Genomic DNA, 15,894 nt, shown 5'->3' with positions numbered 1-15,894 from the left:
TAATCTTGTTAAAGGTTTACTTAAAAGGAAAAAAAGGAGAACTGGAAATCATATTGTCAAGGTTGGTTGTTACTGTTCACAAGGTCAAAGAACAACTTCAGGTACTTCACGTTCATACACAATACACAGTGTGCTGCACCGGGAATATTTTATTTTACAATATAAAGAGAAATAAAACTCATGAGGGCAATAATTTGTACATTCAGAATTTCAGGACTTCCTCTTGACACTAGATTACTGTACTGTGTTAAGTCTTACCAGGTCAAGCAAATGCAGTCAATGTTTACACAGTAAATCAGAACATAGCTGGAACAAAGATTTGATACATTTTCAAGTCCACAAATATCTGGTATTTAGCAATAGTAAACACCCTCCCAGTCTATACTGGACATAAGCAGACATGGAATGACATACATGTACTGTACAATGCAAAGCAGGGCACATTATGGAGGGCAAAGTTTGCCTGAGTCCTTTATGGGTGGGGAGGGGGTACATAATTGCTAGTAAGTTTTGGCTATGCCAGTGAATTTGGTCTGTGACTCAATTCTGGTCGCACACAGATTAATCCTTTCTACAGGAAAACTGTAAATATTTTGAGTACATTTGACTTGAAAAAAAACAACATTTCATCACAGAAATACCCTGGATAATTGCGGTCGGCACACCTAATTATAACGCATCTTCACACTGCACGGCGGATAGCCGACTCGAGTCGGCAATGCAATACAATACAGTGGCGATGGGCATTTAACAGCAGGATTTCAACATTTTGAAACTGAATATGGCAAAAACTACCTTGACGCAGTAGGAGATGATATCAGTGATATAAATCTGACCTGTAAATTTTCTTGCATATTCAAATCGGAAACATTTTTATGAAAAGGAATTAGTTTCGGCTGACAGGCTGTCCCAGCACTGGCTGACGACAAACTGATATCTATGTGGTATTGGTTAAAAGTATAATACAACTGATTGAGAATAATTATGGGGTTCACATCTAGGCCCAGGGCCGGCCAGAACTAATCCGGCAGAATGTGAGAAGATAAGCTAATCTTTTGTCCGCGTTCACATTACGTTCAACGCTGTCCTAGCCTAGATCGTTTGGTAGCGTCCTGCCGACCTTTGACGTTATACAGGTCAAAATACATTCATCAGATACATTCCAGTTCCTACATAGAAAATCATGTCATCCAAAATCAACCTTCAAGGGCCTAATCAAAGGCGAAACATTAAGGTACATGAGGACATGTAACAATGAAGAAGACTTCAACAACAAAGTCAAAACATAAAATGAAAAGCTACTACTGCGAGAATATCCACAACAAGAAATATCAAACATCAATGCGGAAACAAATTACGCTACACGAAGAACACATTTAAATCACAAACAAACGCACAACAACAACACAAATAAATTGATATTTGCTACCAAATATAGTCCACACATCAAAACAAAAGACATCAAACAAGCACTCCTGAAGAACTGGGAAGAAATAGAAAAAGACCAAACACTAAATAATTTATTCACGATGAAACCGATCATCGCTTACGAAAGAAATCCAAACATTGGCGACACACTCATAAATGCACAAGTACACAATCTTAGAGAAACGACCGAACAAAATGAAACACAACAAACTGACCCAAACATAAGTATTCTAGCCTCCTTGCTAGACGAACAAAACACTGACAATAATTAAACCACGAACAGTGAAACATAAATCTAAGGAAAGCAATCTCCACAGTCCCTCGTGGGCTATTCAGCTCTGGGACTATTCGCCCCATAGACGAGTGTACAGAAGCGAGAAACAACCCTCGCTTCTGTACACTCGTCTATGGGGCGAATAGTCCCAGAGCTGAATAGCCCACCAAACGACTGTGCAATCTCCAAAGTAAAGCGACTGAGGAAGAAACCACACACTGGTTTCGAAACGTAGCGTCAAAGGATCACCCTGTCATTCGACAGCCAGATTACGGCTACGTCTTGCCATGGCTTATATCTACACCAATAGCCAAACACACAAAATCAAACACAAACACAGAGAACGAAAAAATAGAGTAGGCGATGTGTGCAGCCGCTTTCCCTTTATTACAAACGCTGTGAGATGATATTGTAGGCGATTCGAACCCTTGAAGTGCCGTCCATCAGATTTTTCACCATATCTTTGTTCCAAATGCCTAAAAGACACTTGATTTCTTCCGTAGCCCAGTTGACGACTCCTCGACTCGCCATGTCTAAAATGATACTGAATCGTCGAATAGGTCAAAGACTACACTGCATGTCAACTACAGAGGGCGTCAACTGGGACCTGAGTCGGACAAAACGCGTTCACATACGCTGTTTACTGCTCGGCCAGAGACCTGGGTCGGCCACAAACCACCCCTCTCGACTAGGACAGAAATTGTCCGGACAGTGGCCGGCCAGAACCGTTCACACCTGTTTTTTTGGTCGGCCACGAACCTGGCTAGGACAAGGGCCTAGTCTTTTTTGGCTAATGTGAACGGCCCTAATGAAAACGACAAAAACTAAGCAGAAGTTTAAATAAACTTATCTGAGATCAAGGCATAATCCTGTATATAAACTCTTCACAGTGGCTGGGAGGTAAATTTGCGTCATTCGAACTTATTATGGACCCCCCTAGCATATCGTCATTCAGCACAACAACAAACCTTCGGGGGATTTCGGGTCATATCGGAAAATGATCGTTAAACTTAGGGCTGTGAAAAATACGCTCGGGAAATGAAATGTTTTTATCGATATCTCGAAATCCGCGCACAGTCGCCATGTCAAATATCAACAGTTGGCATTTAAAAAATGTGTTTTAAAAATGTTAGCAAGTTGGAGTGCCACTTTAAATTTCAAACTTTGTAAACTCACTCGTTTCATCACATTAGTATTTAGTTGTGTTGGAAACAGGCATCTTAGAAAAATAAAATAAATTATAAATTGCCCTTACTTTCATATGAACTGTATGCCACATTTTCTTGCCCAGTATACTTTGTAGACGGTGCGGAAGTCACAGAGTTTCTTAGATTCAGCTCGCGGCTAGGATGGTTGAATTCAGACGGTTGCTCTGACACAGGTCTTTTCGCACCTCCACTGGCTACATGTCTCAAGTGAGCCACCCATCGCTCAAGTTCATGTTTATTCTCTGCAGCAAAACCCTGTGTCTTGGCATCAGTTGTAATCTCAAAGTAGTGATCCTTGGTCCTGTTTTTAACAATTTCAATGTGCGAGCTCTGATCTACAGAGAGGGTTTTCTTGTTCACAGTCCCTTCTTTGCTTTCTTTGTTGTCGTACATATAGAGGGCTGCCTTTCCGTCATCCGGGGAGAGCGACAGAACAGACCATTTCCTTTGCCAGGTTCTCTGTTGAAGACAAATAATGGATAAACAGCGTATCAGTATAAATTTTTATCACACTAGGAGTTATTGCAGATCTCATGGATCAAAATTCATATCAAGAAAGCATGCTGGTATCTTCTCAGATTAAGAAAGAATATTTTTGTACTCCCTGAATGTAACAGAATATTTTTCACATGTCCATTTATGACCCTAGCATAACCATACAGTACTCCCTGGTATTTTTGCAGGCATGTACCGGAATGGTGTTAGGATGATCCAAAATTCACAATTCTGACATGAAAGAAATGCCAAACTTTTGCTGACCAGTTCACCCTTATTTTGCCAATGTTGAAATGTCATCATCAGGTCAAGTTGGTTAAAACCAATGAGGCATGACTTGTCTAAATGTTACGTTTTCACATAAAATTTAATATTTCAAGGCCCCTGAGTATTGTAGCTACTGTGATTTTTACCGACTACAGCTGCTGTAACATGCCATGCCAAGTAATGTGAAAATACATATAGATTTGGCTTAATACCGCTTTTACTGACTTGGCACCTGAAAAAGTTATATTGTCTGGCAGGCTTAGGGTTAAATCAGCAACACAGTACAAGATGGTTTACATGGCTGGCTGTTAAAGGTATACAGTCACCAGTAATCTAAATATGCCCATATATGGTCAAAGGGATGTTCCTTGGTATTCAAAATCATAGTGCCCACGTGAGGGCGCTGTTTTTAAAAAGCGGCCACCCGCTAAAAATCTGTGATTGGTTAGATTTTCTCTTTCCATGGTAACTGTGGCAAAATTGGAACAGGTGACAGTATACCTTTAATTCATGCCAACAAAACATTCCAGGATGTAAGGTCAGTACAGGTCGCATAAGGAGCTATCATGTTGAAGTATCGGAACAATGGGAAACTTGGAAAATGTGTTGTAAACCCCACTTGCATGTACACCTGTTGACTTCCCAACCTCGACAAAATGCTATGACACCTGTAGACAGTTTCTAAATGTTGCTTGTTGTTTTGCACACATGCCATTAATACAGAACATGATGTCCACAAATCTTCTATGTACATCTGTGCAGGTGTGAGTGCATTACAATGTCCAGTGCTGACATTTACAAATATTGCATTTAAGTCTAAATACAGACTTTAAAACCAGGGTGTCATTATGTACCCGTATTTGGTTGAAAAATTAAAAGTACATTGTATAACCAAGAACTAGATTTATCAACATGGGATGTGAGCTTCCTATATCGCTCATTGGACTTTCACCTGTTCATCCCGATTCTCTGTAAAAAAGTCCACAATCGCCATTAATAACCGGACCAAGGGTTTGGGCCAAACCATGTGGGTAAAATGTAAAAACACTGGATGTCAACTATTCATGAGTGTTGCGAAATTTAATCACATATTACATTTTTATGTCAGATCTCTGCAACGGTGCCTTGGATCTTTAAATATTAGTTTTCATTACCTATGATTTTCAACTGACGGTGTTAGGCCAAATCTTTTATCAGCTGAAACAATCAGCTGACACGCAATGGTGACCTAGAAAACTTTGCCCATCGGATGTCAGCAACTTGGTCAAATAACACAAAGGGGCTAGTATAAACTGTGATTTTTGAGGATTTTTTCCGCCATTTTATGTTGTGTATGTCAATTGCACGTTCTTGTTCTACTCCTCACAGCATACTGAAATACCAACGTTTTAGCTTGTAAACAGTGTCTATACATGTTACATGTATGTGTAAAATGCAGTTATCATGTGTTTTCAAATTCTACCCCTGACCAGAATTCACTTGTCAATAATAACAATGAAGTTTGCACATGTACAGGCTGAGTTGACAAGTTAAATACTACTTACATCCTAACATGCTTTGGTGTGTAGAATAACTGTAGAAAACAGTGGAAAAAAATTTCTTTTTGGCTTCAGATTGTTACAGTACAAAGTTACCAGTATGAATTACATTTGAAAGTGTGCAGTATCTTTAAACACTTAAAATCACGTACGCTGTATTTTTAAACACCTAAAATCACGCGACTTTCGAAATTTCCATTCCATAAAATATGTTTAACTATTTAAGTCCATCAACAGCCCGAGTATATGCATCTGTATTTTTGAAATATCAAAACCATGCATTGGATAGTTTCACTTGAAATTCTCGTATTTTTGGCATGTTGCAGAGGGTCAATTGAAACCTTCTACAAATGGTGCTAGAAATGGATTATTTCCTGTCCACATCAAGGCTTTTCAGTAGAGCACCATATAGGCATTCTTCTAATCCAATTTATGGCATAGAAGCTGTCAGATAAAAAGTATTCATGTCTATTTGCACTGGGGTTTTCCCAACTTCTTTTTCCTGTTTTACATGCCTGACATCTAGGTCACGTATATCTTAACTCTCAATGCAGTGTCATCAGGATTTGTGTTGTAATAACTGCATCTATCGGTTGAAACTACAACGGTAGTAAGAGAAAGACTGGGGCTTTTATGTCAACTACAGCAAGCTCGATATTTTCCGTTTCAACCAGAGCAAAGAGTATTTTTACCAAAACAACTATGATCTGAAAAGGAGGTAGAACAGGGTGTGGTATATGCTGCAGTTTTTTTTTACCTGGCACTTACTGTGCATGTCAACCATCTCTTAAACAACTTCACAACCTGTTGGTACTGATCGATCAGTCTTTTGAAATTGCACAGCCTAGGTACATGTGCATGTGTAAAAGCTTCACAAAAAACACTGCACCTAACTGTAATGATATTTATAGATAAGCTGAGACCGAAACCTGTCACCTGCTGATAACTGCAGATACATGAACAAGGAAGAACGATTTATTATATAGCACATCACGACTCACTGTGTTAGCAAATAATCACGGCATCACATGGGCTATTATCGAATATCCTCTTAGCAACTCAGGCCCAACAAGCATACAGAGTCATTTTTGTGCACAAAAAAAAATACTTATGTTGTTATCACATTAACATCAGTAGATATAGCACAGTACACTGCATAAGCATGGAGACTACACGCATATGTACAAACTTTCATAGAATTTCTGGAAACAATTAAAAAAACACAAATGGATGTTTTTGAAACGTCACGTCTTTTCGCCAAGGTATGACTAAGAGTATGTACAATGCAGGTGAATGGTTTTACCCTTTGAGTGCTGTAATCTTTTCCACAAAAATTTTAGTGCAACATTTCACCAATTTTTATGAATTTTTCAATAATTTTTTTTAAATTTTGGACAAAATGGACATTACATTTCACTGGCCTGAGTTTTTATCCAAATTTTGGCAAAAATCTTGTCCTGTAACATGAATATACATGTACTGATCAGTGTTCTAATGGAGGGCCTCATACTGATACACCAAGGGGAACCCTAACGTAAAATGACTGGAATACTCTAGTAGAATTTATCACAGTACTGTCCGAAAGAAACTACACTCAATTTACCATAGACCATTAAATACACATCATAACCTCTTTCAGGATTACCTTTCTCACCCATAGTTTGCAGGCACATAATAGAAACAAACACCGCCACCCCACTCCGGGGAGGGGGGATTTAAGGTCAAGCTTGAAACTGTACATGTATACAATGTACCAATGAATAACAGGCCCCTTCAACTTAAACAACAATATATAAGAACTCTTTCTACTGGGTCCACTACTCCAATTTTTTTTAATACATGTATATCTCATTTTAACGCCAACAATCTACCATATATTCATCATTGAAATTATGGGCAAAAAGCACATAAGTTAAAAAAGAATGGTTTTAAGCCACAATCTTTAGGATATTGTAATTCTCTACTGGCTCCGAAGGTGTCTTGTCATACTGATTGACACTATTGGTGATCAATGAATTCATGATATTAAAGTGAGGAACAAGCCACTACATTGCACAACTGTACAATCTCTGCTGTAAGAATATGTCCAAACTCCCTATCTCAAATTGCAAGAATACCACTGACCAAAATTCAACGTTTAAAACGTTAAAGCATAATGGCAACTTATTTGGGTAAAACGATTGAAAACATTAACATAACAATTGTAATGTCATGCAAATCAGCCACTATATTATCATTAATTGTTGATTAGAACACTGATATGAACATGTTTTCAATTGATGTTAAAGAAAAGGGGCAATTTTTAACTCTTTCAATGAAATACAGGGCAAATGTGAACTTTTCTAAGGCAGCGAAACTGTTTGTCTTTGTCACTGACTTGTTAAGTAAGACACTGGTGTTTTCAACAAAGCATCTAATAAGTGCAGGCAATATTTCCTTTGTTCTAATGAATCTCAATGACTTTGTGCAAAAATGTAACCAAAAAAATCAATGTATTCTTTTTTATCTCGAAGAAATATGCTCAAACGGTCAAATGCACCCAGTATCAGTTGAATATTGAATAATAAATGAAGCTACAAATGTAACTATGTGAAATCAGTAAAAAGCAGTGACACAATATCCCATTGTTCACAAAGCTGCACCATTCTATGCTCTACAAGTCACGTTAATGGTGCAAATTGCTCTAAGCGAGAAAAATAATCTCTAAGATGAAATACAATAGTCCAAGTTGTGCTGTATAAACCATAAGGTTACTTCAGAACAGAAAAACAAGAGCATACCATATCATGTTGTCATATCAAGTAAAAGCAAAATAAGCAAATTGTTTGATTGTAGTCTACATGTTCTAAGTAGCATTTATGAAGACTTGACATTATTTGTTTCAACTGCTATTTTAGAGATAAACAAGTGGTAAGACCATAAAATATTATTGCTTTTGCAGTAATTCCTCGTACACCTGAAGCCCCAATATATTTTGAGTCAAGATGACTCTGTTGGTGTCTGCAGTAAAACTGCCCTCTCGAAGCAGGAATATTCCATTGTGTACGATGGGGATTGTAGGGATATGTTTGCAGTGAATAAAAAACATGAATTTATTTTATACCATTTTTGTTCTTAAGTCACCGTCTTTAGTTATTGCCTCTCTTTACTAAATATTTAAATAAAGGGGTATTAGTTGAAACTTTCTATTTTTTCAATATTCTTGTTTAATTTGAATGTCTATTCTAAGTTCTTGTTCTACTCCCAAATGCATGTTGAAACATCAACTATTTAGTTTGTCAACACATTGGCTATACATGTAGAATGCATGATATCATTTACTTTTGAATTCTAAGTTTTGACCAGATGTCACTGGTTAACAATACCAATGCTGCAGAATAACAAGCATACTGGCTGAGTTGACAAGCTGAATACTGTGTATCTCACCATGTTTTGGGGAGTTGAGTATGAAACTGTAGTTGACGTTATCATCAAGGGCAAAAAAGACGGGAAAAATCATCAAAAGTTACAGCTACTGACTGGACTTTTAAAGTAATATGCATTAAGAAAATGAAAGCATTTAATATTATTTGTGTTTTCCTTACAGAAACTATAGACCATTCTTACTCATAATCAATAATATAAAATTTAGGGATCACAATGCGGGCTTTTGGATTAGAAAAGTACATTAGTTAAAATTTATGGACACTTGAAATTCAAAACATCCTGCTATTTCTATGTTACGTCTATCTAGCATGCCCTTTGACCTCACATTACGCATCACTGACTCAAGGAAGTTCTGACATATGAAAATTTTACACCACACATCTTCTTGTACAGGCCTGATGCAAAAGAAAAGGTCTAAAAATTTTCCTATAAAATTTACAAAAATTAACTTCAGAAATGTTGAAAATCCAATGGGCACACTGTTTAATAAGCCAAAATTCAGTTCATCACTTCATAAATAACCGAGATGTTGAGATTTGTTAAAGGTTTCGAAACCAGCTGACACAACCAGCTTGCACATGTAGTTGTACGGTATCCATGATGACAGTTTTGAGCTAGAACAGTTTATCAAGGATGCACATTGTGGGCCTTCATATCATGACCAAATAATCAGTTGCTGTTTTTCCTTGAAATCAGTATTCTTATAGTGACATTTCCTTATTGGTTTCTAGAAACATGATATGACATGTAGAATTTTGCAGATTCATAAGGTATATGCATCGCCCTATTAATAAACAACTGCAGAATATCACGATATCTATCAGTACAGCTAAGAGAAGGAAATAATTATGTAAGAAATTCAGTTTAACCAAATTGTCATTCAACAAATATAGACTCTACAGAGCCAACCCTGACCTCCCCCCCCCAATAAATGCCACAACCCAATAGTTTGGAGGACATTAAACCTAAATGGTAGAATGTACATGGACAGTGGGTTCTGATAAAGCCTGCTCTGTATATTCAGGCTGTTTGTTTCATTTCGTCATAGATAGAAACATTTTTGTGAGCAATTGTTTACTCACATACTTCCCAAATATGCCATGAATCATTTTGTATTCATTCTGTCAAAACTGCATTGATAAGGATATGCAGCGATGTAATTTGATCGTTCAACAGTACCACGATTTTCAAGTGGAATGGCAACTAAAAAGCCACTTTCATGTCCAGAGACTGCACTGTATACATTGTACATGAACCTGACGACTATGTTCTCTGAACTTGGTGCTGACCAATCTGCAACATTTGCTGTATGAGTACTAAACAAACAAGGAAGTCAATGTGATCAGCACCAATCATTCTACCAGTGGAGCTCAAAGGGTTCATTCACTGCATGGTTGCAGCTCCTGTGTAACTTCATTGAAATTTTCTAAATCTTCTGTGAACCACGAACTGGCTCTCAGGTCCATGAATAAACACAGGTCAATCAAGTTCCCTGCACAGGTTACTGTGAATGCCAGTGGCATGCATCACAAATGTTTGATTTGGAGAAAAAATGGAAAATTTGACACCTATCCATGTAACTCTAGATCCCCTGGTTTAAAAATTTGGCTTGTGGTCGCATTTCCACAAATACAAAGTGTTTATGTCTAGCTGTGGAAATGAGCAAAATGGTGAACAAGTGTACTGTACATCAGAATACGGAATCCCTGACATTAAGACTTTATTCCTTGACCAGAGATAACATAAAATCTCAAACATTTCCTGTTTCCTCTCTTGATGAGAAAATGTAATTTCTTTTTCCTGTCCACTAGAATTAGAATGCTTTGAATAGGGTTGCATACAACTTTTCACAAAAATACCAGTTATCTAAACAATCTAAATCTACAGTGGCTCATAAAAAAACTATTGCCTGCTCATTGCTTAGAAATTATGTGTTTATTAAAATTTGGTATTGCCATGATCACATACCGTATACATGAACCAGGGAGCTGCTCTTTCTTCGAATTCCGTTCATTGTGAATATGTCGAAAGTTCTTTTGCGGGTTACTAAGGTTCAAAATGCTCAACCCATAGGCATGAATCATGACATTTTCAGTCATGCATAACTGTAAATGTTAATTTATGAATAAAGCTGCACAGAAATCAAGGTACCAAGGAGTGTAGTCAGAGCCAATAGTCGTAAACACAACTGGCTATACTTTACCTTTTCTGACCAGTTACTTTTTTTTTTCAAAATGTAATTTGCTACAATCGCTTCTTGAAACAACAACTCTGACGCCCACCGTGACTTAACTACTTGAAACCCTTGTGCAATGAGCCACCCACTTTTTGAAAATTTCCATCTACTTTTGCATTGGGACCTTGAAGATAACAGTGATACACACGATAAGTATCATGACAAGCACCATTCCCAGTGTATGCATAAACACTTTAAGGTGTCTAAAAAGGACAATTCCGTGAAATTCAAAATGTTTGGGTATATATTGTGTTTTAAGATTGAGGTTGACATGAGGTCAAGTCACCTTAAATCCATGCCTTACGTCTTGTGGAACAGGAACCTGTTTTGGTAGTTTGACTAAATTGTGACCTAACAGCAACAAATGGCCCTGACAGGAAGACTATTCCTGCCGTTGAGTAAATTTTTAATTATATTTTTTTATCATTTTTGTTCTAAATTATGCTCGTTCTTCTTCTTTTTCTTCTCCTAAGTTTTAGCTTCGCAAATACAACACCCTCTATGGAATCTGCATTTCTGACAACTAGATGCCCTTTCTGGACCAAAATTGAATTGTCAACGATGAGATACATGTAGGCCATCAAACACATACACTGTACTGGCAATATTGACTTCTAGCACTTTCCACCTGATTTTAGAAGTAGAACAAGGAACCATTTGTAACAGAACAATAATATTGGAAAAGACATCAAAAATTACAGCTGATAGAGGTTTGAAACTTTGTTAAAGCACAGTCCCTCCGTGGGTGAAGAGACTGTGGTTAAAGTTTTGATAAACCTTGCATCTTTGGTACAGTACCTCTCCTTCACATGTGTTACATAGAAATATTACATGTAAAACCTTTCTTCTGCTGACTTCATCTGTTGCTATCAGCTAGTGCTGCCCAAGGAATGGAGGTACGAGTGAGATGTCTCGCTTCTACCTCCATGGTTGTCTCTTGGGATTGTTTTTCAGACACTCAAATTACAACCTTTACTGGTCTGCTGCACTTGTTGACTCATTCTGAAGCCAATGAAGTATAAAGCTTTTTTACAGTCTGGTTACTGTATACAAAATTCAAAATTTCATTTTTCCCATAGAGCTAACATGGGATAAGCAGCCATTTTGAATTTCAAGTACCGGTAGGGAATTTGATTATGTGTTGCTTTAATCCCAAACTTTGGAAAGTGATCCCTGATATTTATTCTTGATTACTTTTGGTGTTTCCTTGAATAAAGTATAAGCAAAAGTATGAACCTTTCAGTTGTGAGGTGTGCGCAAATACAACATACCAGGTCCATAATGTGCAGACCCCAAAAAATAATCAATGTTTTCACTGACTAGTCCTACTGGGACACACATAAGTGTGCTGATTTTTACTGACTTGATCTGACAGAGATGGTGTGATCTTCTGATATCGATTTTGATGGACTTGATCTGAAAAGGCTAAATACACTGATGCAGGAACCATCATCTATAATTTAGCTTGGCATTTTTATTGCATATACAAGTAGTAGCCATTTATGTCACACATTGATTTGGTTTCATTTTGTATGGACAGCAAATGCCCGCGTGCACTCACAGTGGACATAATAATGTTTCATGTGATAGATTTGCCAAAGTTTTTGTTGAGGGGCCGTGCTCAAATATCTCCAAACGCTTTCTCTAGTAATAAAGAGACAATATGTATGAAGACCAATGAGACAGCATTAATGATAGTGAATTCTCATTTTGATTAATTAATATAGACAACTTTTTGCCAGGTTTTAGGAACAACAGTGAAGGGTGACAGTTTTGGAACCAAAATACCATTTCTGTTGTCCTCTGATGTCACTTGGGTAAATATGTAGCAAGGGGAACCCCTGTAAAAATTGAGGAACTCCTGTGAAATTTACCAGGGTGCCACCCTTTCAGAAAACACTAATTACATTGATGCACACTTGACTATTTACATCATGTCAAATATTTGTAGGTCAAACCAGTCAGTTTCAAATAGAACATACTCTACCATACCACCTAAAATGCATTAATTAATCAACAACTGACAAGCTGAAAAATAATAAAATTTAAACAAAATGGAACATGGAAATCCCTCCATGCATGTGATTATCAAGTTATAACTTAAACCATTCATCAACGTAAAACCACAGCTACAGTATCACCAGTAATGAACAAGGGATTCCCAGTAAAAATCCATAGCAACAATCAAAGTACATGTAATATAACAGCACTACATTATCTTCATTTGTTTTATAATTCGCCATTTTTCATATTACTCTTTTTACCATGCATTTAAAAATGCTCTTTTGCATATTTTGAAATTGACATCTTCATTCAACAAGAATCAAATCCAGATGCCATTTTTATAAAAGTGACACAAATATATTTGCACACTAAAATATCCACATAACTACGTCACATATTGCTCCAGATTTTTGCTGTAGCTCCAATTGATTTATTACGTCATGTGCTTCATGGGATTCAACGGTAACTCTTCAATGATGCCGCTGGCCGCATAGTTATCACTTGACTGAAAGTGAACCGGAACTATTTTCAACTTGCCTGCTTCGAGATTAAAAATTATAAACTTACATGTTTTACATAGGAATTAACTTTTTAACAAAACTATACGAAAAAAAAATTGATAAACAGCATAACAGTGAATAAAATGTGTCAATGCGCCGTTTAATGATGAAAATCGTTCTTTTTTTCAACAGATTTTGGTCTAAAATGGAAATAAAGCATATGATTGTCATTTGTATGGAAACACTATTGCTGAAACATGGGACTATGTACCCTTGTGGCAGGAGACCATTTGCCTTCCTTTATGTCGGGCAAATGGTCACCTACCCTCAGGCACAAAGTCCCATGTTTGGGCTATAATATACATGTATATTATGAAGTACATAGAGGAGATGAGTGAGAGCTAAAAAGTCTGTGGGAAAATGTGTGCATGTACAGTATGCAAGAGCTAGGGAAAAGGCATTTTATGACTCGTCCACATATCTGTTCATTATTGAGTAACTTATCATGAGACACACAATATCATTAAATCACATATATGGTGATGTATTGTTTCACACAAGATACAAATAACTTGTTTAACTTGTGTGTATAGTAACACTTGCATAAATGTATGTATGTTTGTTTGCAAGCATTGTAGTCATTTAAAAAGGTCTTTATAAGTTTAATGTGGTATGCACCTCAAAAGTGAAAGACAAACTTTTGCTCAAACTTTCCTCAATGAAACTTTCAACCATTCAACCATTCTCTCACCAAATCAAGAATAAAAATCAAGGGTCATCATGCAAACTTTGGTACTGGAGAAAAAAACTGCCCAACATTTACTGATTTTTGCAATTCAAAATGGCCACCACTCCTGTGTTAACACGGGGAAAATAAAATTTTCGATTTTTGAAAAACTAAGATGAGAAAATGTTCTTACTCAAAGAGCTTTCAAATGAGCACCAACCAGTGGTAGATCAGAAAAGAATTGTAAAAATTTGAGAGTCCGAATATCTGTCCCCAAGGCGCATTGAACCATAAGTGCATGTACATGATAGACAAATTAATTTTCAGTGCAAGTACTGGGTATTAATATCTGTGTATGTACTTTATATGTGCAATTTTGCCTTGAGGATTTAGTTGCAGATCTCGACAATAACATTTCAACAATTCTTGCCAACTTTCATTTACTTGATTTCAAGTTTTAATAACAGTGCACAGAGAAGTATGATATGGATGTATCTCGCCCTGCACTGCAAGGTTTCACGTGATAGCTTTGTTCATTTGATATTTTGAGTGGGTTGACTGAATGGGTTTTAAATAGCAACAACAACCTCACGACTTCGCTGAAGAACTTCATGTTTCATAGTTGATGAACCAGGAAGTACCGTTACAATTGAGTAAACAAGACCGACCTCACTGGGCATCTGTTTCTCTCCACAAAAATTATACTTCAGAAAGGATGAAATATGTAGGAGTTGGAATGCATGTCAACATGTAGGTTACACGTGTTCAAAAAATATCAGAAAACTTAAAAACCCCATTGCAATCGTAATTATTCACATATTTACATTGTAAAGTTTTCATTAATAATGGTTTTTGTAATTTCACATTTGAAACATTACTGTTTGCACCCAAACCTTGCGTAAGTAAGTTACTAATGAGGGAAAGTTAAACATGGCAGGTTGTGTAGTTCTGGAAACATAGTACATTGTGTATAGATGTAAAACTCCATCTGTTGTGTGCCTTTGGCAACTGGTTCCTTGCAAGCTTGGGGCATTACATCCATGCTTGGGGGAATACGCGCGCACTTAAAAATGGTTCGTGAAATACTCAGTTGTACAACAAGCGTCCACTGCGTAAAGAGGAAAAGCTTTTCTTATAAATATTTTTCCCTTCTTTTTAAAGTAAATTGGTGATAAAACTGTCGACTTGATCCGTGTTGTGACCTGTGTTGACCTATAATTCGATTCCAGTGCCTAGGGCTCGGCTCGTGCCGTGCGCCATTTCGTGCACGTATCCTCAGCAACGACAGGATTCAATACATGTTTGGAGGAACTTTGCCAAGCGGTGGTGCGGGAGATAAAAATGATAGAAATATTTGAAAGGGTCCAAGGAAGTGCTCTTGGTGACCATTTAAGAAAAGAGCAGAATGCATTCCTTCGCTAGTTGAAGATGACATGAAGCACTTTCGTCAATTTCGTTGAAAAGATAAGCGAACGCCAACCCGGAAGAAGGCTTTCACAGCTTACAGAGAATTGCGGAAGTACATGCGTCGCAAAACTTTAACAACTCGTGGAAATATTGAATTCCATAAACTATTCTCTTACCATGAGATTATTCTTTTGCTTGAACAGAAAGCCAGAAAACAGTGTTTCTTCTGCCATGACGCATTTGTTGTTGGTGCTGTGTCAAGAGAACAGAATGGTATATAAAGCGTTTACGCCATACATCCAGAAGCAATCACAGCTCACGATCGCTCTCAACTCACTGAATAGTGAACCTCGCCTTCGCTTGCTTGTTCCCAACTTAAAATCA

At 37.2% G+C, this 15,894-nt stretch overlaps 1 protein-coding gene across 1 annotated transcript in view; it reads right to left on the bottom strand.

Annotated features, from left to right (window-relative positions):
* The window catches only part of LOC139120101 (docking protein 1-like), a 22,702-nt gene extending 6,815 nt beyond the window's left edge, over positions 1-15,887 (bottom strand). Inside the window, exons 1-2 of the mRNA XM_070684189.1 lie at positions 15,687-15,887; positions 2,958-3,369 (exon numbers count right to left, since the gene is read on the bottom strand). Coding sequence (XP_070540290.1) covers positions 2,958-3,369; positions 15,687-15,743 — 469 coding nt within the window. The 5' untranslated portion in view covers positions 15,744-15,887. The remainder of the gene's footprint in view (positions 1-2,957; positions 3,370-15,686) is intronic.
* Positions 15,888-15,894: the final 7 nt, after the last annotated feature.

Source organism: Ptychodera flava, chromosome 20 (assembly GCF_041260155.1).
Source record: "Ptychodera flava strain L36383 chromosome 20, AS_Pfla_20210202, whole genome shotgun sequence".
NCBI classification, from domain to species: Eukaryota; Metazoa; Hemichordata; class Enteropneusta; family Ptychoderidae; genus Ptychodera; species Ptychodera flava.
The sequence above is the reverse complement of the archived record's forward strand: the minus strand, read 5'-3'. Positions and strand labels throughout refer to the sequence as shown.